Source organism: Corvus moneduloides, chromosome 7, assembly GCF_009650955.1.
Source record: "Corvus moneduloides isolate bCorMon1 chromosome 7, bCorMon1.pri, whole genome shotgun sequence".
Lineage (NCBI taxonomy): Eukaryota > Metazoa > Chordata > Aves > Passeriformes > Corvidae > Corvus > Corvus moneduloides.
Genome location: NC_045482.1, coordinates 21,052,237 through 21,078,812, shown reverse-complemented (window position 1 = coordinate 21,078,812; position 26,576 = coordinate 21,052,237). Strand labels below are relative to the sequence as shown.

General features: G+C 36.0%; 1 protein-coding gene across 5 annotated transcripts in view; it reads left to right on the top strand.

The window, feature by feature from the left end:
• Window positions 1–26,576, top strand: part of SCN2A (sodium voltage-gated channel alpha subunit 2) — a 76,393-nt gene that overhangs the window by 17,641 nt on the left and 32,176 nt on the right. Inside the window, exons 1-13 of one of the 5 annotated variants that reach the window (XM_032114390.1) lie at window positions 1,744–1,822; window positions 3,324–3,642; window positions 6,724–6,842; window positions 9,361–9,450; window positions 11,117–11,245; window positions 11,924–12,015; window positions 12,902–13,174; window positions 17,089–17,152; window positions 17,714–17,855; window positions 18,640–18,846; window positions 20,284–20,574; window positions 23,719–24,099; window positions 25,091–25,223. In XM_032114390.1, the coding sequence (XP_031970281.1) occupies window positions 3,376–3,642; window positions 6,724–6,842; window positions 9,361–9,450; window positions 11,117–11,245; window positions 11,924–12,015; window positions 12,902–13,174; window positions 17,089–17,152; window positions 17,714–17,855; window positions 18,640–18,846; window positions 20,284–20,574; window positions 23,719–24,099; window positions 25,091–25,223 (2,188 nt within the window). In that variant the 5' untranslated portion in view covers window positions 1,744–1,822; window positions 3,324–3,375. Of the gene's footprint in view, window positions 1–1,743; window positions 1,823–3,323; window positions 3,643–6,723; window positions 6,843–9,360; window positions 9,451–11,116; window positions 11,246–11,735; window positions 11,828–11,923; window positions 12,016–12,901; window positions 13,175–17,088; window positions 17,153–17,713; window positions 17,856–18,639; window positions 18,847–20,283; window positions 20,575–23,718; window positions 24,100–25,090; window positions 25,224–26,576 lie in introns of those variants that run through there. The other 4 variants (XM_032114387.1, XM_032114392.1, XM_032114389.1 and 1 more) reach the window with 4 other exon arrangements.

Here is a 26,576-nt window from a genome sequence, read left to right as displayed (position 1 = left end):
AGTGGAAATAAAATTGAGATTTCTGGTAATTTCAGACCCTTACGATAAGAAACAAATAATCAGATGCTGTAACTTAATATACTACTAATGGAAGAATGAAGCTCCTTTTCCGTGTGAATTAGCCCAGCTTTTGAGGTACTTGATTTACTGTAACTTTCATACATAAGCAGTTGCCTATCCATACAAATAAATAATCAAAGTGCTTTTGTAGATAGAAGCTCCTCTGCTCCTCCTGTGGATCTGTGTTGTCTCACAATCCTCTTATTTCGAGACTTCAGAACAGCCCCCCCCAAAAAAGTAGTCCTAATTAGAGCCAGCCAGAAATTTTCATCCAAAGCTTCTTAACCAAAAAAATTGGTTACATGGAGTTATTTGTAAACATTTTGTTGATTTCTTTGAATCATCTGTGAAAATGGAAAACCCTTTCGAAAGAAACACTTTTCTAAAAAGGCTGTTAACATTATTTTAAAATATTGTGTAATATTTAAATAAATCAAAACCAAATCAATACTTCTGGTGTGGTTCAGTTACAGTTTTCATTTGACACATTTTTTCTTAGTTGTTGAAAATTTCAAAAACCTTATTTTGACCAAGTCAAACTCTTCATTCTCTCATCACAATTACAAAAGGAACAAACTATCAGTATTTCCCTCTCCATTGTCTGTTTTTCAAAGCCACAGTGACATTTCTTCAGCTACTCTATTCATTCCTTCTGCAACATCTCTCACTTTAGACTGACCTTTTGCTTTTTATTACTTTCCACACCTTTTTTTTTTTTGTCCTCTTCATGGCTGAAGAAAAGGAGACGGCAGAGAGTGAAGGACTGCCAGAAGATCTGAATGTGTAGATACAACAATGTGTCTTGGTTGAAAAGTTTGGAAGAGACTTGTGTACATATAAAAGAAGGAGGGAAGGGCAGAAGATAGATGGTGAGGTAGGAGAGAGGTAAAAAAGTTTTATTGGTGCAACAGGAGAAAAAGTACGAATATCAGTAAGCATGGAATATACAAAACAAGCAGAAGAGTGGAAAAAAGTAGGATGGCATTTCAGTGGAGTGGTGCCTGAAGGGGGTGTACTACTGATTTGCCACAGAGAGGGGCTTACAGTGCTCCCAACCACCTGCTGCAGCAGGGCACAAGAATAGATGATTTCTGCACAGGAACTCGACACTGCAATGAAGACTCAAAAGTGCCCTCCTTCCCTCCCATTGCTGGCTTATCCTCATTTAGAAACAATGCACATTGAACATACTGTATACATTTATTTTAGAATATTTACACAATCTATAGCTTAAAATAATCCAGACTGCTGATAATACAGTTTCAGCAATTGCTTTGGTTGTATTCTGCCTGTGTAACCTCCATTTTTTGATTTCTCTTTCTTTTCTATCCTTTCTACTTTGTTTCTATCTCACCTTCACAGTTTTAAGAGCTGTGGTCACATCAGCAGTAGCTGCTATGTATTCAAAATAATTTTTGAGAATCTTGAGACTTGACTGCTTATATAAAATCGTGTATTTTAGTCCAAGTGTCTCAGTTTAAGCAAGTGTTCAAGCATGCAAATTCTTTACCATTTCTGAGAAGAATTTATGGGTATATATCAGTACCATCTACTGGCAAAAAGAGTTACAGCACTTAGTAGACTCACACAGGAAGTGCCAGATTTTACTTCAAGAACCAGGATCCTTCAGCAGGAAGTTAGGTGTGGTCTGTAAAAGGAGAATTTAAAAAAAAAAAAAAAAAAGGAAAAGACATGATGGAATTTTAGCTGCAGTCTTCCCTGGTGCCATTCCAAACCCACATAAGTGCAAGATTCTTCACTGGTAATGAATTTTTAATTGTTTCCTGCAGTATTAAAACAGAATTATGCTTTTCTTTTTTCTTTCTTTTTTTTTTTTTTTTTTCCTTCTGTGATTAAAAATAAAATCTGACAGGATTCTGCTGCAGGACCACTTTCGTTTTCCTAATGAACCCTTCTGCTGCTAGTAGTCAGTGCAGCTTCCAGCAGCAGTTTGGTACAGACCGTTCATGACAGAATGCACCAGGTGCATTTGCCTGCAGTGGAAGAGCATGCTCACCAGGAGACCTGCAGGAGTTGGGATGTGTGTGGATGTTTGTGTAGGAGGAAGTGGCTGTGTGCATATGGTTGAAAAGAAGGAGAAAGCATCATGTTGCAGCTTATTTAGCAGCCTTCAAAAATACGAATTTGTTGCGGCTGTGCTGGAGTATGTGTGCTAAGTGAGAGTAAAATAGGATCAGACTGATTGTATTCAAGCTGTTGTATCATTTTAATAATTGTTTCTGGGTATATTGTCTTACTCAGAATTTGTTACTTTATTGCATTTGCTGTATTTTTAATGTGCTTACTCAGAAGGACTCCTGAGAAAAATTCTTGTAGGCTACAGCAGAGATACTGTTTGTGATTTCAGATCAAAGTATTTGCATTGGGAATATTTTCCACTTGTTCTTTTTAACTGAACTGCCCAGAAACATTAAAAAGCGATGGTCCTGCACTTCCTAGTGAAATTTGTGAAAAATATATACAATTGATATGATATCAGACATGAAAGATCTAAGTGCACTATGTAATGATTAAAAATAATTTTTGTTTAATTCAGCAATTCTTCCAGTGCACAGTGTGTTGCCAGGCAGGGGATCTGAATACAGGTGCTTATGCCTGAACCTTGTTTCCTGAGCTGGCAGCTCTGCAAAGGCAGCATATTTGTACTCGAAGAGAAGGAGCATCTTGTATTGCTTTCAACTGATCCTTCTGGCCTTACACGGCAAGAGTGGATTCTAAGAGTCATTTCTGGTCCGTATAGCTAGAGGGAGGATTGGTCCAAGATGCAGCTTTCAGAATAATAAGGAGCTGCATTGTCTGGAGTCTCACTCCTCAACACTGAACCAAATGCTTCAGAACTGTTGATTCCTCACACTGAATGCAGTGGAAAATATCTCCTGCTTTATTCACTAGAATGAATAACATTATCCTTGATAAAGGCAAAAGATGTTATTGCATTGCATGTGACTTTTTTTATCAGCCTGTAGAGTTGGCAATCTATTGGTGCAAGCACTAAGTGAATTTTAAACTAAATGTTTTAGGAATTGATACCTCTGAGACAACTCTAAGAGGCAAGCTGCAAAGGAAAATGGTTTGTCTTGAAATAAAAACAAATTTAAAAATTCATTTCACAGCAGCCTCCTCTTGGATGATAATTACTGAATTTAACAAGATGTCCCACACAAAATTCTGTGATGGTATATTGCTTTACATTGTTTGTAGCTGTGTTGCTCTAAATTTTTTCTGTGTTTTTATATTTTTAGCACTTTTTTATGAGAGAGGCTAAACAGTAATTAAGAGGTGCAGGATGAAAAGATGGCACAATCAGTGCTGGTACCACCAGGACCCGACAGCTTCCGCTATTTCACAAGAGAATCACTTGCAGCTATTGAACAGCGTATCAATGAAGAGAAAGCTAAAAAATCCAAACAAGAACGCAAAGATGATGATGATGAAGATGGCCCGAAGCCAAACAGTGACTTGGAGGCAGGAAAGACACTGCCATTTATTTACGGCGACATACCTCCAGGAATGGTGTCTGAGCCCTTGGAAGACCTGGACCCATATTATATCAATAAAAAAGTGAGTGTGTTGTATATTTTTATTAGACTTTAAGAAGAATAAATAACAAAGAATCCTTCAATGACATAGTATTTCTGTTATTTTTGACCCAGCCCTTCCATATAACAATTTCCCCTACACCTGATGTGGTTGGCAGAAATCTCCATTGTAAGAACAGAAATTAGTAATGCAAGTTTGTGGGACCTCATACATCAGTAGAGATGCACTTAGATTTTTATTTTTTTATAAACCTGGCATTTTATAAAAGCCTGTAACTTTCAGTGGTTTACACACAGGAGAATTGAAGTAGCAGCACAGAAGTTATCTTTAGAATAACTACTGAATGCTGTATTGTAATGGTGAAAGGAGCAGGTCTTCAATATGAAACCCGTATCAAAGGTAGCTAGACATCATCTTACTAGATTTCTTCACTGTCGTGGAAAGTTCAGGTTGCATTCTCTTGTCACTGGGAAGGATAGGGAAGTATGTAAAGGTAATTTCTCAGGATATGATGATGATCATCCTCATCCATATTTACCTCTGTAGAGGCATCAAATATCCAACTTAGTCTGGGTGAAAAAAATTTCTTATCCAGTTTTAATTTTTTCTATGATTGTTTTCGAAGAGGAGGTGTTTAAAAGAGGGACATAAATAAAGAGGAGGTAGCAATTGCACTTGGAGTGTTGACAGAATGTTACATAATTGAAAAAAATATTTTTATAGAGATGTTAATTAAAAAAAAAAAAATCCACATATTAGCTTTGATTTAAAGTAACAATTACTGCTGTGGCCAGCACTGAAGTGTTGAACTTTAGACTAGTGTCCAGATGGCCTTGGGTTTCCTCCAGATTTTCAGTCCCTTTGATTTTGGCATCAAATGTATTGCACTTTCATTATTCTGCTAGTAAAGAAGAAATACTTTTTTTTTCGGTTTTCATAATTTTTTTTTCTCCTGCTTTCTTTTCTTTCCTATGGAAACTAGCTAGCTAACAAAAACAAGTGAATTAAAAAACAAAACCCATGAAAGTGAAGAAACTGCTTCAAAGAAAAATGAAGAAAAACCCCAAGAAAAGTTATGAGTCAAATTCAAACTAAGAGAAAAATGCAAATGAAGATATTTCCGGCAGGAATTAGGGGTATGCCTCATCAGTAATATGTTGAAACAATAGCAATATAGGCATACCATGAGGAACTAAGCAGAACAGCTCAAAAAAATTAGTTGTGCCTTAAGTATTCATTGAAGTATTTCTAAAACTCAGTTTATGTATGGAGAATCATGAGCTAAATTTGAAAGCAAGGTTTTCAGTTAAATATCATGTTTGCTCCCTTTATTCAAATGATTTACCCTGTTGAAGTCTGGAAGGCAAATAGAATTTGGGTCAAAGTACTGATTCCTTTCTTTAATTATTTCCGCATTCTGTAGTAGTAAAAATCTAAATTCAGTGCCAGAAATCCAAAAGTTAGAGCATGTATTGTCATGTTTTGGAAACTAGAAGCGTAATTCTGCAATTAAGTGTGGATGTGAAGTAAAATCATGCTGAATTGCTTGTTCCTGATTGAGAGATGCGTAGCAGTTGTCGTGATCTTTTCCAAAAGCATAGTGGTTTCCAATAGGAGAAGCAAAGACTTCAATCTGTATGTTTCAATCATAATTTCTCCTATTATTTTTCTTAGTGTTCTTCGCATATTTTTGAACATCATTGTTTGGGTCAGGCTCCATTTTCATTTTTTAGCATAACTTGATGAGTCAGCGTAACACAAATGATACTTCATCAGAGGTTTCATCAGAGTAAAGGGAATAGAAAACGTAAGAACTGATTATTAGAGGTCCTGTTTTCATGGACTGCAGGAATAATAGTAAGAGAGTTGAAAAATGATGGTAGTAAAGAACATGTTACAGACTCCTGTACAATAAAGGATCAAAGTGCAGCTTGAGAATCACTAAATATGGGAGAATGGAAATATGTTAAGTTTGGAAGCACTGATTTTTATAATTTATATAATTTTTATCCTTTATAATTTATTATTTCAGGCAGGCAGAGGCGTTGTGTTTTCAGCTGCTCTATTTGACACACCTGCTCAGAAAATAGAGCATAATCTTGACAAATGCTGCCCTCTGATTCCAGTTGAGGCAGATCATGGCTACTGGTAGTATTCCAGGTCTGCATGCCTTATGTGCCCTTTGGGCTTCCTAGGACTGCCACAATGCTATCTAGATCCACTTCCTTTCAAAAAGCATAAACTTTCATCCGTGTGTAGAAAGAAGAGATGATGGAAATAGATAGGACTTTCCCCAGATATGTGGCAATCAAAATAATTGAAAAAAAAAAACCTTAAAGGCTTTATTCTTTATTTCCTGGATTTTAAGAACACTGTTACATTTAGAAATGCTTTTTTAAATGTCGGTAATATACATGAGTTATTGCTGAAACTGTGGAGAGACAGTGAAAATACAGGTATACAGTGAATAGGGTGAATTCTGTATTAGGTGAAAGTAAAGTATGACAAGGAAAATAGTTTTGCAGGTACAGAACTATCACAAGTAATAGTCGAAAAGGCGAGTAATACATTACTCTCAGAATATGGCAAAAATTGAGTGCACTAGTGTTATGTTCAAAAACTGGTTATTGAACACTCTTAATTTCCATATTTTCATGATCACTTGAAATTTAGATCACTTTGAGGTACTTTTGTCTTAGTACTTTGATGTGATAATTTATGGTTGCTATTTGATTTAGGGATTGAAGTTTTAATGGCTCTCATTTTGATTACAGTTACACACCTCATTGTATATATTATACCGTACAAAAACTGTACTAATTCTTCAAATATTACCTACATTACTTTTATACTTGTATCTGTTTACTAGCTAGCAATATCAGGATTACTTATGATTTTTAAATAGATGTATTTAAGTGTTCATTTAATTGTATTTATAGTAATTTGGCTGGACTCTACAATGTGTGAACTGGACAAGGGGATTATGTCAATGCAAGAAGAGCATATTGACCAGATATGATTAATGAGGAAATGAAAATGATTCAGGGTTTTTAACTTGGTATCTTCTAAATGTTATTTTTCATTCTCTTTTTCTTTTTCCAGACTTTTATAGTATTGAATAAAGGGAAGGCAATATTCCGATTCAGTGCCACCTCTGCCCTGTACATGTTAACTCCTTTCAATCCTCTTAGAAAAATAGCTATTAAGATTTTGGTACATTCATATCCTTTTCCAGTGGTTAGTTTAAAACAGTAATGAATGAGATGTTACTTAGTATTTAAATAATTCTCTGGCACATGTCCCAGGATCAATATGATCTGTAGTGCTTTGTCCCTCTTCTCTCTACTATTTCTGTTTTCTGTTCTTTTTCTCATTCTCCTTTTACATTTCCGTTCATGGCTGGATCCTAATATAGTAATACCAGAAGCCAGACAACCATCCTTTACAATTTCTGTGTCTTCTTTCTTCCCCCACATAATTTTTCCTTCCCTCTTATTTTTTTCTGTGATCATCACATCTTTTTTTCATCTTTTCCCCTCCTCCACATTTTTCATAAACTGCAGATATGTTGCTCAGACTACTTTCAGTTCTTCACTGACACTGTGTATTAAAATCAAATCTTTGATCCCAGGCCTGTGCTTGCATGAATATTTAGTGAAACTACAGTTTCATTATTTCTTTTCATTTTCTGATTCAGATAACACTTGCAGAAAGATAGATTCCTAAAACAGCTTAGGTTTCTTGTTTTATTATGCATTCTTAGTCCTGTATGTATCTCACCTGTCTGTTTTATTTCTTGATCATTATTGCTTTATACACTCATAAGCCTACTGATGTTTTCATTTCAGTCTTCAAGCAGGTCATGAGATTTCCACATTGCAGGTAGAGATTTGAAAAGATAAATTATTATAATTACTTAACTATTATTTGTCTTTTTCAGTGTTTTAATAGCTGACTATAGTAGGCATCCCACTGGTCTGATCCCAAATACCAATATGAGCAATGAGGGCATTGACTTCAGAAAGTCAGCTTACTTAAGGAACAAATACAAATGTTTGCACACTTGTATTTACAGAAGTCTAACATAAGCACAACAGAAGTAGTTTTGTGTTAGCATTGCATATAGGGATCCTAAGATTATGTAGACTAAACCTTGAGAGGATTTTTTTCAGTCTTTGGTATACTGGAAGACTGATATTACAATAGTTGGTATGTGTTGGATGTTGTTTTCAATGGCTAGCCTATGAATGACTTCCAAAATGATCATGATACTACATAGCCTGTTTTCAATTGGCTTGCTACAGATGCCGCTACAGATGCCACTACATATAATTATTTTTCAAATATATGACACTCTTTACCATATTCTGGAGCGTTACTGAGTTATGTGGAATAATAGAAGATTGTGGGACTGAGGTATCGGTGAAGACCTAGTCAGCAAAGTCGGAATGCTTAAACACGTTGTTTAAATTTATGGTAAGGTATATTATAGTTATTTTTCCACTAATGAAAGTGTAGTGTGGATTTGCAACTCTAAGAAGACATTTCATCAAAAAGGATTTTGAAAACCTATGCAAAGTACAGGCTGGTGAAACACTTGTAGCATGGTTTTTTATATTTTTAAAAGTGTATTCCTTTCTCTTTTGCTCTGTTCATATATGAATTACATAAAGAGAAGCTAGTTGCTCAGTAAAGGATTTAAAATATATTCATTGCACAAATGAAAATCCAAAGAACTGTTGAATGTAGTGCCACATGTTTTTGACAGTTCAGAAGGCAGAGGTATTTATCATCACTTGAAGGTTTTTTTTAATTAATGTAAACCTGCAGAGAAAAGTTCACAAGGGGAACCTCACAGTACTTCTCATCCCATTATGTTTGGATTTCTGTTTAGGAGCACCACATGAACCTGCAGCTGTTCTCAAACTCGATCGAGCTTTGTCCTTTCTGTAGCTTTAGGTGTTGGTGCCATCATGTGGACGTTTTGTGGTTCATCTGCGTGGTTTTCATTTTGGTCGTTGTATTTTTGTACCTTAGAAGAATGTCAGCAGTTCTGAGAGTAAAATGTTGTAGATTTAGAGCGGTTCTGTTCAACTAAATGAAATTATTTATGACTTGGACCTGTTCCAGAATTCTATTTGGATTTCTTTTTTTGAGAATCACATGCGCCTTCCCCTCCCAACAGCATTTATATTACAAAAGTCATATATAAAACAAACAGCAATAAAATACTTTTCTTGCTAAGAGTTCCCTATGTTCTCTCCTACTATCTGGCAGCTAGCTTCCAGTGTATCATCATGATAAGCAAAAATATTGATACATGCCTTATTTTATGGTAAAACATAAAAGTGAAGAAAATGTATTTTTCATTGCTCTGTATGCATGAAGCAGATCAGATTTGTCTAGATCATCTAAAAGAAATACTTTTTATGTTATTCCATGGAATTAGAAGCTAATACTTCAAATGTTGACATTTTTATTCAATAAGAAAAAATAATTTAGAGTTGGGGCTCTTTTTAAAATGTCTTTCAGATTTTTTAATTTTTAGTGTATGATTGTTCTCTTCTAGCTATAAAGCAGTGAAGGAAAGCTTTAACATATTCAAGGCTTTTCCCTGGCTATTAAAAGAGCAGTGAAGGGATAGATGGCTCCTGATAGTGAAAGTCTACCAAAGCAGTGTGTTATTTGATACTCTTTTTATGATATTTCCTGGCTTACATTCCTTAACTCTTGGCCTACATTATTCAGCATGCTTATCATGTGCACTATTTTGACCAACTGCGTATTTATGACCATGAGTAACCCTCCAGACTGGACAAAGAATGTAGAGTAAGTTAAATGGATTTTCTCTGAATAATATCCAGTAATCAGAAATAAACTACTGTAAATTACTTTAAATGAGGATGGCTTCCACTGGCAGCAGCTACCTTATTGGGATATCCTTGCAACAGCTATTCTGATGCTAGTTTGCTGTAACATTAAATACGTATAAGTGTCTCATGATAAGTTCTTTAATGTCCTTCCTCTGTTTGCAGTGCTAGATGGGAAACGTAAGAAAAGCTATCCTTATGATCATACAGAAAAAGTGGATTATAAATATTTTTGACTGCGTCCTATGTCACATCTGTGCAAGAACGCAGGGAAATGCACTCTTTCATCTCTATTGAAATAACCATTACTGATAAAGGGACCATCTTATGGATGGCTGTGTTCATCACAGTGCAGCTTTCTCTTACCAAAATCAATGTAACAATGTAAAACTTGTTTGCAAAATAAGCTATAAAAAAGTATTGAAATGGTTAGCTAATCATCGGTGTGATATGATGTCAGCTTGGCTAATTGGTCCAGTATGATGTCAGCTGCGAGGTGCCAATACACAATGACAGTTCCAAGGCTGCAGGCCGCAGTGTGAAACTGTTCTTGGGGCTTCCTTTCTGCTGCTTCTTCATTTCTTACTGCTTGGGCTGATACATGTCTGTTCAATCTTCAATAACCAAAAGTGAAATCATAGGGCTATTAAGGTCAACAAAGACATTCTCATTTTGAGTTCAGTGTGAATACATATGTATTCAGGATATCTAGCATGTCATAAGTATTTATGATAAAGATTGGTTGCTTTGATATTTCTTCATGTCTCTGTATTGTGCCATTTGGAGTTACCATGCATGTCCTCATACGTGGAGTAAAGTTCTGCAGGAAATAAATTCTTTAGTAATTGAACTGAAAACTTTTGTATTGGAAAACTGTTTTCAGGTTGGCTCAGTTAGAGTAAGCTTTTCAAGCAGTTTAATTTGAATTCCTTTTCATTAAAGATATAAATAAAACTAAGTTTCAGGATGACATCACTTGGACACAGAAGATGAAATTACTCAAAATGCCAGAATTACATATTTTTTTCAATTTACATTTCAACTACATTTTTTAGTCAAAATGAGTACCTGAATTTTATTGGCATTCATAAATATTTTTGGTTGTTCTTGCACTTGTTTGATTCCAGTACTACATCTGTCTTGCTGGAGGAGAAGTACTGGATATTCCTGCTCTGTAACACAGTTACAGAGGAATGAGGACTGATGAGGGTTGGCACTCGCCAGCTCTTGGTAATAAGCAACATTTCAGCATAAAAATAATATTGAAGAAAGGAATTTTTAACTGAAAGAAACTTCTAAAATCCTAATGTAATCCATCTGTGTGTTTTGTTATAACATGGATTCAGACTGGACATAAACATGCACCACTGTAGTAACTGGGAATTTTGCATGTGTCTTATTGTATAGATTATAGAAGTTGAATTTAAGCTATAGGTTATCAGTTTTTTAATCCTAATTTCATTCCTCTTTCCTTATGGTATGAATTATGCAGGTGTTAAAGTTGGATGTAACTGTCACTATTTCTTATGCCACTTAAAGTGAAGAAAACGAGAATAAAACAACTAGAGAGCATCAATTGCAAAGATAACATGATCTATAAACTCTGTCTTGCGTATTTTCCTCAGATACACATTCACTGGAATTTATACCTTTGAATCACTTATTAAAATTCTTGCAAGGGGCTTCTGTTTAGAAGATTTTACATTTCTCCGAGACCCATGGAATTGGCTAGATTTCACTGTCATCACATTTGCGTAAGTCTTCTACTTGTTTTTTTAAATAAAAATTCTTTCTGGTAGCATGAGATTAGTGACTAAAAAGTGCCTCGTATCTTGTCAGCCAGAGTATTTGGAGCCTGGACTTCCTGCAGTTGCAATATGTTTCTTCTACCTCTTTTACACATTTTAGTATTTCTAGCCAAGCATGTGCTGCAGAGGCCAGCATGGTGTGCCAGCCCATTAGGATTGTGAATGCCATCACCCTGAACTGTTCATATCCTGTCTCCTTTCTGCATACCAGAATTAAAGGAATCCTTTTGACTTCCTGCTGATAGCTGACCAGATTAGCTTTCAAACATCAAGTCAATGTGGTTTATTATTATAAAAATTAATTTAATTTTATGGCCAGAAGCATTTTTATAACACAGGCAAAATACAGTGAACGGTGAAAAGGTCTTGCTCAAAGACCCAAGCAAACAGAATAAAATCTGCCTCAATTCTGAGTAATTGTGATTTAATCCTACAGGTATGTAACAGAATTTGTAAACCTAGGCAATGTTTCAGCTCTTCGAACTTTCAGAGTATTGAGAGCTTTGAAAACTATTTCTGTAATTCCAGGTAAGAAGTAGTTGGTGTAAGGTGTTAGGCCCCTCGTATCTCCAACTGTTATTTGTGTGCTGTCATTGTGTTTGTGTGTGAACTCCCCTATTACAGATATGTGACAGAGTTTGTGGACCTGGGCAATGTCTCAGCGTTGAGAACATTCAGAGTTCTCCGAGCTTTGAAAACAATATCAGTCATTCCAGGTGAGAGCCAGGTTAAACACCGAGGCTGACTTTTGTCCTACAAAGGCTGTACTCACTTTTTTAAAGCATAAGCCTTGTTTGCTACACATTGTCAACAAACCAAAAAAGCAGGAGTCAAGACATGTAATTTTATTTAAATTGATTCATGCTTGTATTTAGTTGTATTTTCTTCTCAAAAAAAAATCAGCCTTTGAGTTTAACAAATTCTTGCATGAGATATTTGCAGTAAACAGCCTATGTGATTTGCATCTTATGACATCAAGCTTTCCTTTACATGTTTTAAATATAAGTTAATTTTAAGCTTTCATACTGATGCAAATTTTCTCATTTATTGAAGGCACTTGATATAGCAACTTAATTCAGTTTTAAGTTATGTCTAAAAAATTAAACTCTAAAGGATAGCATGGGCCATGCATGGGGTATCGTTTTAAAGATGTCTTTCTTCTCCAAACCATCACCCCTCTTATATTGTAAGAAGATTATTATGATATCATTTGAATATTCACGTATAATGTCTTTACAGTGGGGTTACTAATATAGAATACATCACAAAAGGTTCATGAAAGAAAGGTTTGGGCAAGAAGCATCAGCAAAAGCAAACAATGCTATTCTATGTAGGGTTGAGATGTAGCATGAATAATAAAATCACTTGTTTTGGCACAAACAATGTGTTTGGAATTATCTACTTTTTATTTTTATACACTATAAGTATAAACTTACATATTTTCATTCATCTTTCCAAATAATAAGGCTTTTCATGAAAATTATTGTGTCACAAATTACTAGTCTTTTTGCATGAAATCTTTACGAGGAAAGCAGTCACATGATTTTTTGTGTGTGTTTAGAATCTATTTAACATCATAATAAAAATCTTATCTCTTTGCAGGCCTGAAGACTATTGTGGGAGCCCTGATTCAGTCTGTGAAGAAGCTCTCAGATGTGATGATCCTGACTGTGTTTTGTCTGAGTGTATTTGCACTGATAGGGCTGCAGCTGTTCATGGGCAACTTGAGGAATAAATGCCTGCAGTGGCCTCCAGACAATTCTACTTTCGAAACAACTGTTATTTCCATTTTTAATAGCTCTATAGGTGAAAATGGTACATTTATTAATGCAACGATGACAACATTTAACTGGGATGAGTACATCGAAGACAAAAGTAAGAGTTAATTATATCATCTACTGCATTGATTTTCTGGTATTGATTTAAACAGATTTGAGAACATCAGTATCTTTCCCTTACCTTTAAAAGTGTGTAACCTGGCCAAGAAACATAAAAGCACTCATTTTTCTCTAGTAAATAAAAGCACAGTCATTATATAATTTAACATACTCATAATATTATACTGGGTAGCAAATTATCTTTTTTACCTTTCACTGAATATGACTTTTAGAGTAAAATCACATTGCAGCATAAACCAGAAATTTCCGTGCTAGCTTCAAGCCTCCTGAAATAGTGTGACAGCCCTAACATGGGATCTGAAATGTAAGAGCTAGGTTAGTGCAAGATAGTGCTCAATATAATAAGCCCACATCTGAACATCAGCTAGCCCAAGAATCCTGCCAGAGCACGTAAACGTAGCTACGTTGTTCCTCCTGGAGTTGAGTGCCTCTGCGCCACATGCCCTTGCACAGCACAGACACACCTTTAAGAGAATACTGGTGATTTATCCCATCTTTCTTGCAAAATAAGAACTAGATTCCACATTTCTGTCTTTTAATTTGTTTCTTATCTTTGGAAAATCAAGAAATGAGCATTTTGTACCTCATAGTACACTATTCCCACCATTTTAGGTAGTTAATGTTAGTATTGTGTTAACAAAACTTGTTGAAAAATTCAGATAAAACAACTCTGAACATATATATAGTATATTGCTATTTTGTCTTTCATAATACTATTGTTAATCTCTCCCATTTATCTGTTCAGCCTCTTCTATTTATTTTAGTGTATTTAGTATATTTAATGTATTCATAATTAGGCCTAATAGGTTTTTAATTAAGTCTGTATAAATATTTTAACTGATGACTATATCACTGAAAGTTAGGAAACCTCAGTTTAAGAATGAAATGCTTTTGTATCCAAGTCTCATTGCCTTATAATCTTTTAATATACTTATCATCTCAGCATGCTTGAAATATACAAATGTCATGCAAAATTTTGGATCATAACCTATTCTTAAAGCCATCTGAGGAACAGATTCCATTCCATTCCCCTTTAGTTGTTTCTGGTACTATGACACACAAATAGAAAGGGTTTTTTTCTAAATATCTGACCTACATTTTCCTAATTTCAGATTGAATATATTACTACGTCTGCTGTGGACTTAGAACTAAGATTATCATAGACTACTTTATATTAGTCTTTATGCAGTTATCCTCCATATTTCTGGTCTTTCCTAAGTCAAGTGATCCTATTTTCTGTTTTGCATTTTCTATACCTATTTTCTTTTTTTTTTTCTTTTTTTGAATCTTTCCAGTTAGTCTGGCATTTTTTTCTTGTTGTTGTTTTTCTTTTGCCCTTTTTTGTACAGCTTTTGTTTGCTTGAGGTTTTTTGAGATCCTCAAATTGGGTACTAACTCCTCCAGCAATTGCTTCTGATTTGTATCTTTCCCTCATGCCATATATGCAACATTCCTATTAACACATTTCAAAATTACCTCATTTTTATGTCATCACTGTATTGTTGATTCACAGTCAATTTGTACTTTGTGACAGGTATTGCATCTTTTTGTACAGCGGTGGCTGTGGCCACATCCTGACTGTATTGTATTTATGTATTTGATTTTGCCTTGATAAGTGTAGCATTTTCCACTTGTCTCTATTGGAATAAATCCAATTGCTTTTACTTGTCAATTTGTAAAGGTCATTCTAAATTTCAAATACCTTTTCTCTAGCTTAATGTCTTCAGAATACTTGATGCATTTTTTTTCTATTGCTTTGTGTCCTGAGTTAGTAATGAAACTTGTTAGAAAACCATGTCTAGCACAGATACCTGGGATATCTTCAGAGAGTTGCCCTTATGAATTGGCACTGGGTCACTGACAACTGCTCTCTAAGAACTTTCTTCAAGTATTTCGTGGTATTTCCAGCCAGAACATATCTCCTTTATTTCTATCTGGAATTGTCATGTAGGACTTGTACCCATTACTGTTCTGTTATTAAGTTGGCAGGAGACAGGAATAGTTTTGTATCTGGCATATTTTCTACAAACTCATGTTTGCTATTTTTATCGTTTTATCATTATCATTTTTGTATTAAAAAAAAATCTTACTTAAGTGTTTTCCAAAGTAGTGGACTGAAAGTGGGGCTGTGCCACATAAGAATGTGTATTAGGCCCACAGACAGTTTTGCAAGTTCTGCTTGGAGCCCGTTTGCATCTTTAAACTTCTTTTTAAGTAGGGGTTAGATGTCTCACAGGGTCTGACTGTGTGATCACCAGAATGTCTGAAAACCCACTGATTTCTTATATGATATCTGAGACTAGAATTGCAGATACATAAATTATGGACATAATTTCTCTCTCTCTGTAAAGTAAGCAGATTTTATGCTGCCTCTATTGTATACTGGTGATGACAGAGTAGAAGCAGTCAGTAGGAACTGGTTGCAATTCTCTTCTTGTCTGTTTAGCATTAGCCCTCAGTTCATGCCAGCTAAGCTAGTCCATGCCATCTGGCAGTGAATCTCATGGAGCCATCTGCTTCCTGAGAACAGCCAGAACATACCTAATTCTGGCAACTTTAGCTTAATGTGCCACCTGACCCAAAAATCTCCATTAGAGATTCCCATTTTACCCTAAGAATGCCAAACTAGGAATTGATGGCAAAATGTGTTTCCCTTTCTGTTGCAAAGAAGGGAAAATAAAATAAAATAGAAGAATTTGTTGTGGGCTTTTAGGGCTTCTATCTCTTTAAATTATATTTTACCTCATCTTAATAGTTAGCCTAAATGTTCAAGTACATTGCTATTGAATTTTGTGTATTAGTTTTGCCTAATGTACAATAAAAGCTTGGTTTCTCCCTCAGCTGTTCAAATCAAGATCCAATTAGAAATTTCTTGAGCATGTTGTGTTATCACATAATCAACTGGAAAAGACTTTTGAGATCATCGAGCCAAACCTATGACCTAACACCACCATATCAACTAGACCATGGTACTGAGTGCTATGTTGTCTTTCCTTAAACACCTCCAGGGACTGTGACTCCACCACCTCCCTGGGAAGTCCATTCCAATGTCTAATCACCCTTTCTGTGAAGAAATTCTTCCTTATGTCCAGCCTAAACTTTCCCTGGCACAGCTTACAGCTGTGTCCTTTCATCCTGTCTCTGGTTGGCTGAGAGAAGAAACTGACCCCCACATGGCTACAACCTCCTTCCAGGGAGTTGTAGAGACTGACAAGGCCTCCCCTGATTCTTCTGTTCTCCAGGCTAAACACCCCCAGCTCCCTCAGCTGCTCCTCACAGGACTTGTGCTCCACAACCTTCACCAGCTTCCTTGCCCTTCTCTGGACACAGTCCAGCACCTCAACATCCCTCCTGAACTGAGGTGCCCACAACTGGACACAGCACTCGAGGGGTGACCTCACTGGTGCTGAGTACAGGGAAAAAATCTCTTCCCTAGTGTTTCAGGGTTTTTTTCAAGGAATACTTGGATAAAATAATATGTAATGAATAATTATAATTGAATAATACTAAACATTATGTATCAAAATGCGCAAATGAAGGCAGAGAATTGCCCTCATCCTTTGCCTCATTTTCCTGGTATTTTTTTGATTTGCTAACATACACAATTTGGTATTCCACCCATTGCATCTTATAATTTGGTTAGGTTGCTAAGAATTAACTGTACAACTAACTTTCTGTTTTCTAAAGAAAGGCTAACTTGAAGATTCTGTAGGAAGTAATTTTCCTGTCAAAACAATACTTACCATGCTTTTTTCATTCCTAACCACTATATATTGCAGTTGAACTCTGCTAATTTCTTTCATGTGTAAAAGTCTGTATAATTCCTCAATTTTCATTAGGCATAAATATTATCTTTCTCATCACCTTTTTGATTTTTTTTTTTTTAAACAGGTCATTTCTACTTCTTGGAAGGACAAAATGATGCACTACTGTGTGGCAATAGCTCAGATGCAGGGTAAGAAAATGATCATCATTCTTCTTTATGCATCAAAGAAAAATAATTAGCTACTTAGAATAGCTCAGGTAGTCAACTTTAATATCAAGTGTACTATAGAATTGCAAATTACCAGTGTTTTGCCTTTGAAGCTATACCTAAATACAACCATCTCTGTGACTTGAATTTACACAGGCATGTCCATCAGCCTCTTAGGCTACTTTTGTAAAAGTAACCACATGAATGATCTGTGCATAAATGTTGCTGCCAGCTTGCTGACAACTGTTTATCAGCCGTGCTACTTGATGTTCTTCTCTTGTCCTGGTGGAGATATGTTATGACAAATTGTGGGGAAGGGTAGAATGCTATTAGTTATATTATTAAAGCATTGAAATATTATTAGGAAGTGGAATTACAAAGTGAAAAATAGTAAGCTATACATTTTTATCTTAGGTATGTAGAATGATATTTTACTTGTTCATAATTTCATCAGAAACTAGTACTCCTGAACAATTTTGTTTTACTGCAGCATATCGTAATGTAGAGTAGTTGTTAAAAATAGCATTTCCTCTTCTTTTGTAGTCAATGCCCAGAAGGATATATATGTGTGAAAGCTGGTAGAAACCCCAACTATGGCTACACAAGTTTTGATACATTCAGTTGGGCATTCTTGTCACTGTTTCGATTGATGACTCAGGACTTTTGGGAGAATCTTTACCAGCTGGTGAGGACTTATTAAAATAAACAGCACCATCACCAATACCATTACTACATAGTACTTGCATAGTTATTTTCATTCACTTGTCCTTAAGGCCTTTGGAACAGAAATGATCTTTAATTTCATACATGTAAACTATTGTCTAAAACAGTAAGCCCTTATTTATGATTTAGAAACTCGTGTGCTTCTTAAATACATAATAAGGAATAGCTGCTATTTTATGAAGATGGTTAAGCATTATTGTTTGTGTACCTAAATGAATAAATGAACTTAAGTTGTTAAAGTTTCTTACCCAAATATGCTATAAATAGATGCTATGTTAAATTAATTTGCAGTCTAGTACAAATACGTTTTGTTTGAAAATGTTACATCTTGTCCCTGAACTACACATATCCATACCTGAAAGACAGCAATTTTGTCCACTGTAACATTTTGTATAATGAAATATTTTTGTGGGAGTATAGTTTGGGACTGATGAGACAAGAAGCTAAGGTGCTGATCAGTGGCCCCACCTACTGTTAAATTTAAAGGCTGTAATGTAGGTGTATAGATTCTTATTGGTATAAGTTCTGAAGTATTCAGAATTGGATTTGCCTTGACAATAGTAGACACAAAACTTTTTCATATGTATCCAGGATATAATAATTCTATAAGGAAAAAGTAACAAAAGAATCTTGTGCTAACACAAATCAATCTTACAGTGTTTTTCTAAATTATAACACAGAGGCTAACTTACTATGCAACAGTATTTAAAGTCTGCTAAAAAAGTGTATTATCTCTTTTTCTCCAGACCCTTCGTGCTGCTGGGAAAACATATATGATATTTTTTGTTTTGGTCATTTTCTTGGGTTCTTTCTACCTGATCAACTTGATCCTGGCTGTGGTCGCCATGGCCTATGAGGAACAGAATCAAGCAACAATGGAAGAAGCAGAGCAGAAAGAGGCAGAATTTCAGCAAATGCTGGAACAACTGAAAAAGCAACAGGAAGAAGCTCAGGTATCCCTGTAAAGTAAAATTTCTTCTTCCATTCGTGACTATGAACAGATGCTTTATGTCCACATATGAGAATACTTTTACTCCCCTACTCCTAACAATATATTACTTTGTCTCATAAATTCCTTCATATTGTAAACAATCTTTAATGTTTTCCATTGCACTTTTTTTTGCTGGTTTGAGTGAAGCTGTTAATTTGTGTCAAAAATAATAACCAACAAGCTGAAGCACTGGATTTTCAAATTGGAGATGGAAATTAACTTTTTAACTTTTTAATGGAGCACTTGAACACGTTGCCCAGAGTGCTTGTGGAGGTAATGAAAAGCTGTCTGGATATTGTCCTTGGGCAGCCTGCTTTAGATGACCCTGTCTGTGCTGGAGAGTTTGACACGATGACCTCCAGAGGTTACCTTCCAACCTCAACCATTCTGTGATTGTCTGAAATGGAGGTGGAGGTGTGGAAAAAAAATCCAAAGAGTAATTCTGCTTATAAAAGTAACAGAAGCAAAACTATTGTAGGTGATGGTGCTTCAGCAATATTTGGCTTTTTCTACTCCCTACACATCTCTCACAGCAGAAAGCCATAGCTTTCCAGTTCTAAAGAGAACTGGAAAATGTGGAGAAACCAAAGAAAACACTTCTGTGGTACAAATGGAATGATTACATATGCTTTGAAATTCCTTTTCATTTTTTGAAGGCTCTCAAATCTTTAATAGAATAATTGGTAATGTCTGCTTGGCATGTGGCCACATAGAGCAGAAGTTGAACTATGTCTTCCACATAAGCACATTACTAAAGTCAGCAATCAGGATTTTTCTTTCATTGGTCAGTTGCAATCTGTTGGGGGAGAATTGTGGGGGATTTTTGTTTTTTTGGTTTTTTAGCCTGTAAATAAATGTTAATAAAATTCTCCACACATTTTGAAAATAAAGCAGCAACAAGTATGTAATACTGTGTAGTTTAACTCAAACCTCTGATTATTATTTGCAAAACTGAGATATCAAAATTACAAGAGATCTTTAACAGACTAGGGAGTATTCAAAATCCATCAAAATGTTGTAAGAAAGTGTTGCTTCCTGTTAACAGGGATTTTACCACCTGTTTGAGCCTTGATTCTTTATTTTTGCATAGTACTTCAGATGAAAAATTCATTGCAACATGTTGCTTCAATCTGAAACAGATGCTTGTTAACTTGGTTTTTTGACAGCCCAGTTTTCCCTTGGGTTACTCTTGCTCCTGGTTTATGGAGCAGTGGCAAATTATGGTTTCTGTGGTAATTCACAAATTATACTTCTTATGATATGCTGGGTTTGGTGAAGTGGAAACATTGTTTTTATTTCAAAATACTAATTTCTTTAAGAGTGGCAATAAATTTGAAATAGTGAGTGGTGTGTGTATTTGTATAAATGCTGTAAATTGCACATGTGCTTGTATGTATAGGCGGCGGCAGCAGCTGCAGCAGCTGACTCAAGAGATTATAGTGGAGTAGGTGGAATAGGTGGATTCTCCGAAAGTTCTTCTGAGGCATCAAAACTGAGCTCAAAGAGTGCTAAAGAGAGAAGGAATAGAAGAAAGAAAAAAAAGCAAAAAGAACAATCTGAAGGCGAGGAGAAGGATGGGGAAGAATTTCACAAATCTGAGTCAGAGGACAGCATCAAAAAGAAAGGTTTCCGATTTTCCATTGAGGGGAATAGACTGACATACGAAAAGAGATTCTCTTCCCCGCACCAGGTACCACAGTATTATTACCTCTTAAACACCTTTTTTTTTGTCTACTCATCATATAAACAAAGTCCTGTAAAGTAGTTTGGTAAATTCTTGCAAGATACCATACATTCATTAATATCCTAAATCAAAGACTAACCAAGTAAAAACTTGCAGCCAAATAGGAAATTGTAAGAATTTGAGAGATTTTGGTTTTACTCTGAGTTCATGTGTGAAAAATCAAAATTACATGTATTAAGTAACATGAACTGTGTTTCAAGCTTCTTAATGAAAATGGACTGATCTCCCCATGAAGTTGGATGTATTCAGCATGATGAGTGGCTTCAAAACATGGTGCATACATACAAAATGTAATGTTTCAAATGAGCAAAGTGTTAAAATTTGGGATGCAAAAAGCTCAGTAGAAATTACATTAATGCTCATGTGAAATTTGAGAAATTAATTGATGTGAGAACATTAATTGTGTTATCTTAAGGTGGAAATATGTGTGGCAATGTGTCTTTGCATGTGGTCTCTTATACTGAAACACCAGTGACTCAGAGTGCCATCTGCATCTCCCATCCAGACATTTATTTCATTTGATAGTTTTGTAATGTTATATCTTCTACAGTTTTCAAAGCTCCTCTTCATTTGCCCACCTCTCACTCTCCGCTTAGCACTGCAAGTCCAGATCTCGCATACATTTTCTCCTTTTTCTGCCCCTTTTTGTGCCTCAATATGCTTCTTTTATCTCCACCTTCGCAATTTTCCCTGGTCTTTATGACTTGCTTTCTCCCTCTTTTTAGTCATTATTACTAAACTCATTCCTGCCTTTTTAATCCTCTTCTATTTCTGTCTCTGGAAAGCCTGTTTCATCCCTTAATAGATCATGAGTGTTCATACTCTCTTCATGTATTGTTTTCTCCAGCTCCCATTCTCAAAGAAGCTCAGACCTCTTCATCCAATATTTTCTTACTAAAGACTGTCCTCCTTAGATCAGACTGTGGTGGGAATATAATGTTTCCAGCTATTTCTGCCACTCCTTACACTCACTTCCTAATGTATTTCCTTTTTCAATAGTAATGCATCCTTCCCCCCACCCCACCTCCTTGGTCTGCCACCGTTTTATGTTGTTAACTGTCTAACTAATCTCTGTGAGGCTTCATTGCTGAATTTAGTTCATGATTCATTCTGTTCCTTATACAAATTTTCTCACATATCGGCTTCAACTTCATGTTGAAGATCCATCAGATCCCTTAGGTGCATATTCTTGCCTGTCTCATCATTCAAACTGCAGCCTTATTCAACTGCAGCTCAATTCATCCATCTTGTAAGAAATGAAGCATTCCTCATACAACTCTTTCTTCTAACATTTTCATCTCCAAGTTCATTTACAGTTGTTTGACTATGACAGTCTAGAAATCACCTCCCCTCTGGTTTTCCAACCCTAGTACCTTTTCACTGTGGATTCTAACCACTAAACAGATGTTCCACTCACCAGTTTTTTAGTAACATTTTCCTAGAGAAAACTCAGGCTTATATATCATCTTTGACTTTCTCCTTGGCATTTCATATTCTTTCAATGTAAATGACCATTTTATTCCTCTTGAAATCTTACTCTTCCTAACATTTATAACTTTGTCTCCTCTCAATTCTCCTGGTTTAGAAGATCCTTTTACCCCTTTGACGGTTTTCTAAGGGACTTCCACAAGGCCTTTTGCTAGATCCCTTTTCTCTCTCTTTTTCTCTTCTTTTTTTTTTTTTTTTTTTTTTCAAACTCTATTCTGGACCCACAACTCTGAATCATTTTTAACTTGGACCTCTTTACTGCTGTATTCATCAAGAGTATTGTTGCAAAGACCACTAACCTATCCCATTGCTTTTCCTTAATCTGCTAGTAAACATATTTACCTAAAGAATTTTTTTTAATACCATGAAACATACTGTACCTAAAGTTCCTTCCAACCCACCTTGTCTACTTACAGTAAACAAGTCCCAGCTTTGACTGACCCATACCAGCATTCATAACCTCCTGTTAAATTTTCAAACTAGTTTCTTTGAGCCCTTTCTGGTATGCTGCCCTTCATGCTTGGAAGAAGCTCCCATGAGTTTTCACAGAACACTTCATTGCTTTCCTCAAATCCCTCTTTAAAACTCTCTTTTACCATGCTGCCTACAGAAAGCTTGACAGGGAAGTGACTTCAGGTGAGCTAAGATAACTGTTTATCATACTCATCAATTTTGCCTCTGTGTATTCCCTCTCTTTTTGTATCCATCTGTTGTGTTACATTTAAATGATAAGTTCTTTGCAGAGTGCCTTTTTGTTCTGCATTTTGCAGTCTCTAGAACAATGGGGTTCAGGTCCACAAAGATACGTTTTAGAAGAGAAACAAAGACACTGCTTCATTATGTATCATCTGCTGTTCATAGAGGTCTTGGGTGAAATCAGGTGCTAGTAATTATCAATCAAGGCAATTACTGATACGGATTAAAATTAAGAACATGTATAATTGTTTGTAAGATTAGAGCATTATTTTGACTCTAATACTGAAGAGATCCTCCCATAGCAGAACATTTACTCATATGAGTAAACTGATGTAGATTAGCAAACCTGATCATACAAAATTACAGGCAAATTATTGCATATTCAGGATAGCTAAGACTTTAAAAAAGAAATAAGAAACCCATTATGGCCCACTTGACTAGTATCTGAAAAGATATGTATGTTTTTTAAACTAGGCAGTATTTGGGAGCTACTTCTATGTGCAGACTGAGTCACAGAAAATTTGCCTAAAAATTTTATTTACTCAGCCTGTCATACTAATGCCAGCCTGGGGTAAACAGTGTCTAGATATACTTACTCAGTTTATGCACAGTTGATAATAACATAGGCAGAATAGCAGAGGAAACAATTCTGTCAAGCAGTTTCTTTTACTCTAATTAAACTGATTAATTTCATATACCCAAAGCAGTAAAATAACTAGTCTTTGTCTGTCACTTATGTTCTCTTTGTTTACTACCCAAAAGGGAGTGTATTAGGGGGGGACTGTACCAGTTCATTTCTTCTTAGACGACCTTACCCTTTAAGACATTGTGGATTTTTCCTCTGTATGGAAATGTTGTATTTTAAAGGATTTCCTTCTGATAATAATTGTTTTTATTTACCTGCAGTCCTTGCTGAGCATTCGTGGCTCCCTGTTTTCCCCAAGGCGCAACAGCAGAACAAGTCTTTTCAGCTTCAGAGGTCGAGCAAAGGATGTAGGATCAGAAAATGACTTTGCTGATGATGAGCACAGCACTTTTGAAGACAATGAGAGCAGAAGAGATTCTCTCTTTGTTCCTCATAGACATGGTGAACGGCGCAACAGTAATATTAGCCAGGCCAGTAGGTCATCCAGAACAGTACCTGCACTTCCAGCAAATGGGAAGATGCACAGCACTGTGGATTGCAACGGAGTAGTTTCTTTAGTTGGTGGGCCGCCAGCTCTGACATCGCCTACGGGACAGCTTCTGCCAGAGGTGATGATTGATAAAGCAGCCACTGCTAGCAATGTAAGAAAGTCTGCAATAGCTCAGGCATGATGCTCTCTCCCTGTATGATCAGTCACTGTTTCCACAAAATTTAGTCACATGGCAACGATGACCTTTCTTGCTAAGCTGTGAATGCTCCTTTCATGTATTCTGGCTGTAAGCTAATAAACTAAAATTATCCAGCTCTCATTAACTAAATATGTGAAAATGCATGCTAATTAACTGGGAATTAACAGAATAGCATAGTAAACCATTGAATAAATTTAGTTTGTGTAGTCTTACACCCATTGATTCATTATGGTTAGACTTAACTGGATGGTTCTGTACTTGTATATCAGAAAGGATATCAAAATGGAAAAAAGAAATTAATTACATTTACTTAATGGAATATATTAAAGTATATATACATAGTGAGTATTTAGCTTCCTGCTGTCCATATGTGAAACTTTTGATGTTACCCTGGTAGTACAACATGCAAGGGTTGTGATAGTGTTCCTGTAATATAGCTAATTTTTCTATGGGTTTTTTATGTCAACATTACTAAATATTTTTCTTTTGTTTGAAAAATGTGCTAGGAAATTCATAGTTTATTCTAAATTAAGAGTTATCTTAAGAAAATACGCTTATTCTTGGTTCCTTTGCTGCTAGCTGTGTGGGCTGGGCATTTTCACCTTTAGAAAAAGACCTCACTGCCTAAATTGAAAGATATTTACAGCAGAGCTCATTGACAAGCATTGTGGAACATTTTTTAGTCTGAAACCTGCTTTAATATCTCAGCCCTGTTTCAGCAAAATACTTAAAAATATATTCTTCAGGCACAAGAGCAATCCTACTGCAGTGTTTGACTATTTGTTCTAAACAGACTTAGGCACACCTCAGTCTATTGCAAAGCCTCAGTATAACTGGAGCATGGTGGGGGCACCAGTGTTTTAAACCAATAGAGTTCTGCAGTAGCTTAAAGTGTTATTACATGTACAGTCAATTAGCTATTTCATTGGTGCTTTATTTTCAGGGCACTACTACAGAAACTGACTTAAGAAAGAGACATTCTAGTTCTTACCATGTTCCTATGGACTACCTAACAGACCCTAGTGCAAGGCAAAGAGCAATGAGTATAGCCAGCATGCTTACAAACACAATGGAAGGTATGTAACATAGATTTTTTTTGTATGACAGTGCCTTAAAGTGCTATTAAAATGTGTGATGCATTAAGTAGGAGTGATGTTTTAAGGCAGCTATTTCAGCCTACAGGGTACAGACAAGAGGAGATTTCTATATGGAGTTAGGAGTGGGGTTTTTTGGTAGTTTGTCTTTTTTTTAATATGGGACTGATAAATTTAGAAAAAGAGTCAAGCTTGCAATATACTGATAGGTTTGAGGTGGAAGCAGCAAGCTTCCAATTTAAATGTAAGCAAAATCAATTATTCAAAGTAGTCTTTCTCTAGTGAAGTTATGTTTTGGGGTAAGCTCTTCGAAGGTTACTGAAATGGTTATGTTTCTTGCAGTAGAATGATCCCCTTCTACCAATTCAGTAGACTTGCTGTTGCACAAAGGAGGGATCATGTTCTTCTTCCTGTAAGGCTAAATACAATTAATTTGAATCATGGAATTATGCAACTATGTGTAAGAAAGGGTGAAACATTATGTTGAGGCTTAAATGACCATGCCCAAAATAGCAAATTGGGAGATAATAATGAGCGGTTGTGCACATGTGGATCATAATGCTATCTAAATACTTGTCTGACTTCAGGCTTGTTTTAAATGTTTGTCTTTCCTGAGAAAACTTTAAAATATTTTATTGGAAGGGACCTTAAAGATTATCTAGTTCCAACTCCCCTGCCATGGAGAGGAACACCTTTCACTGGAGTGGGTTGCTCACAGCCGCATCCAACCTAGCCTTGAACATGTCCAGGGATAGGGCATCCACAGCTTCTCTGGGCAACCTGTGCCAGGACCTCACCACTCTGACAGTAAAGAATTTTTGCCTACTACCTAATCTAAATCTACCCTCTTTCTGTTTAAAATTCATCCTATCACTCCACTCCCTGATAAAGGCTCCTTCTCATCTTTCCTGCAGGCCCCTTATAAGTACTGGAAGGTTGCAATAAGGTCTCCTTGAGGCCTTCTCTTCTCTAGGATAAACAACCCCTCAGCCTGTCCTCATAGGACATGTGCTCTGGCCCCTGATTATCTTTGTGGCTTCCTCTGAACCTGCTCTTATACTGGGAAGTCTAGAGCTGAACACAGCACTCCAGCTGGAGTAGAGGGGGAGAATCCTCTCCCTCAGCCTGCTGCCCATGCTGCTTTTGATGCTGCCCAGGAGGATCTTGGCTCTCGGGGCTGTGACCAACACTGTTGGCTTACATTCAATTTTTCAGCCACCAATAACTCCAGGTCTTTGTCTGCTGGGCTGCTTTCAATCCCTTCATCACCCAGTCTTACGACAGGTTTCTAAGACAAATTTCTTTTTTGCATTCTATATAGCATTAGCTTGTGAA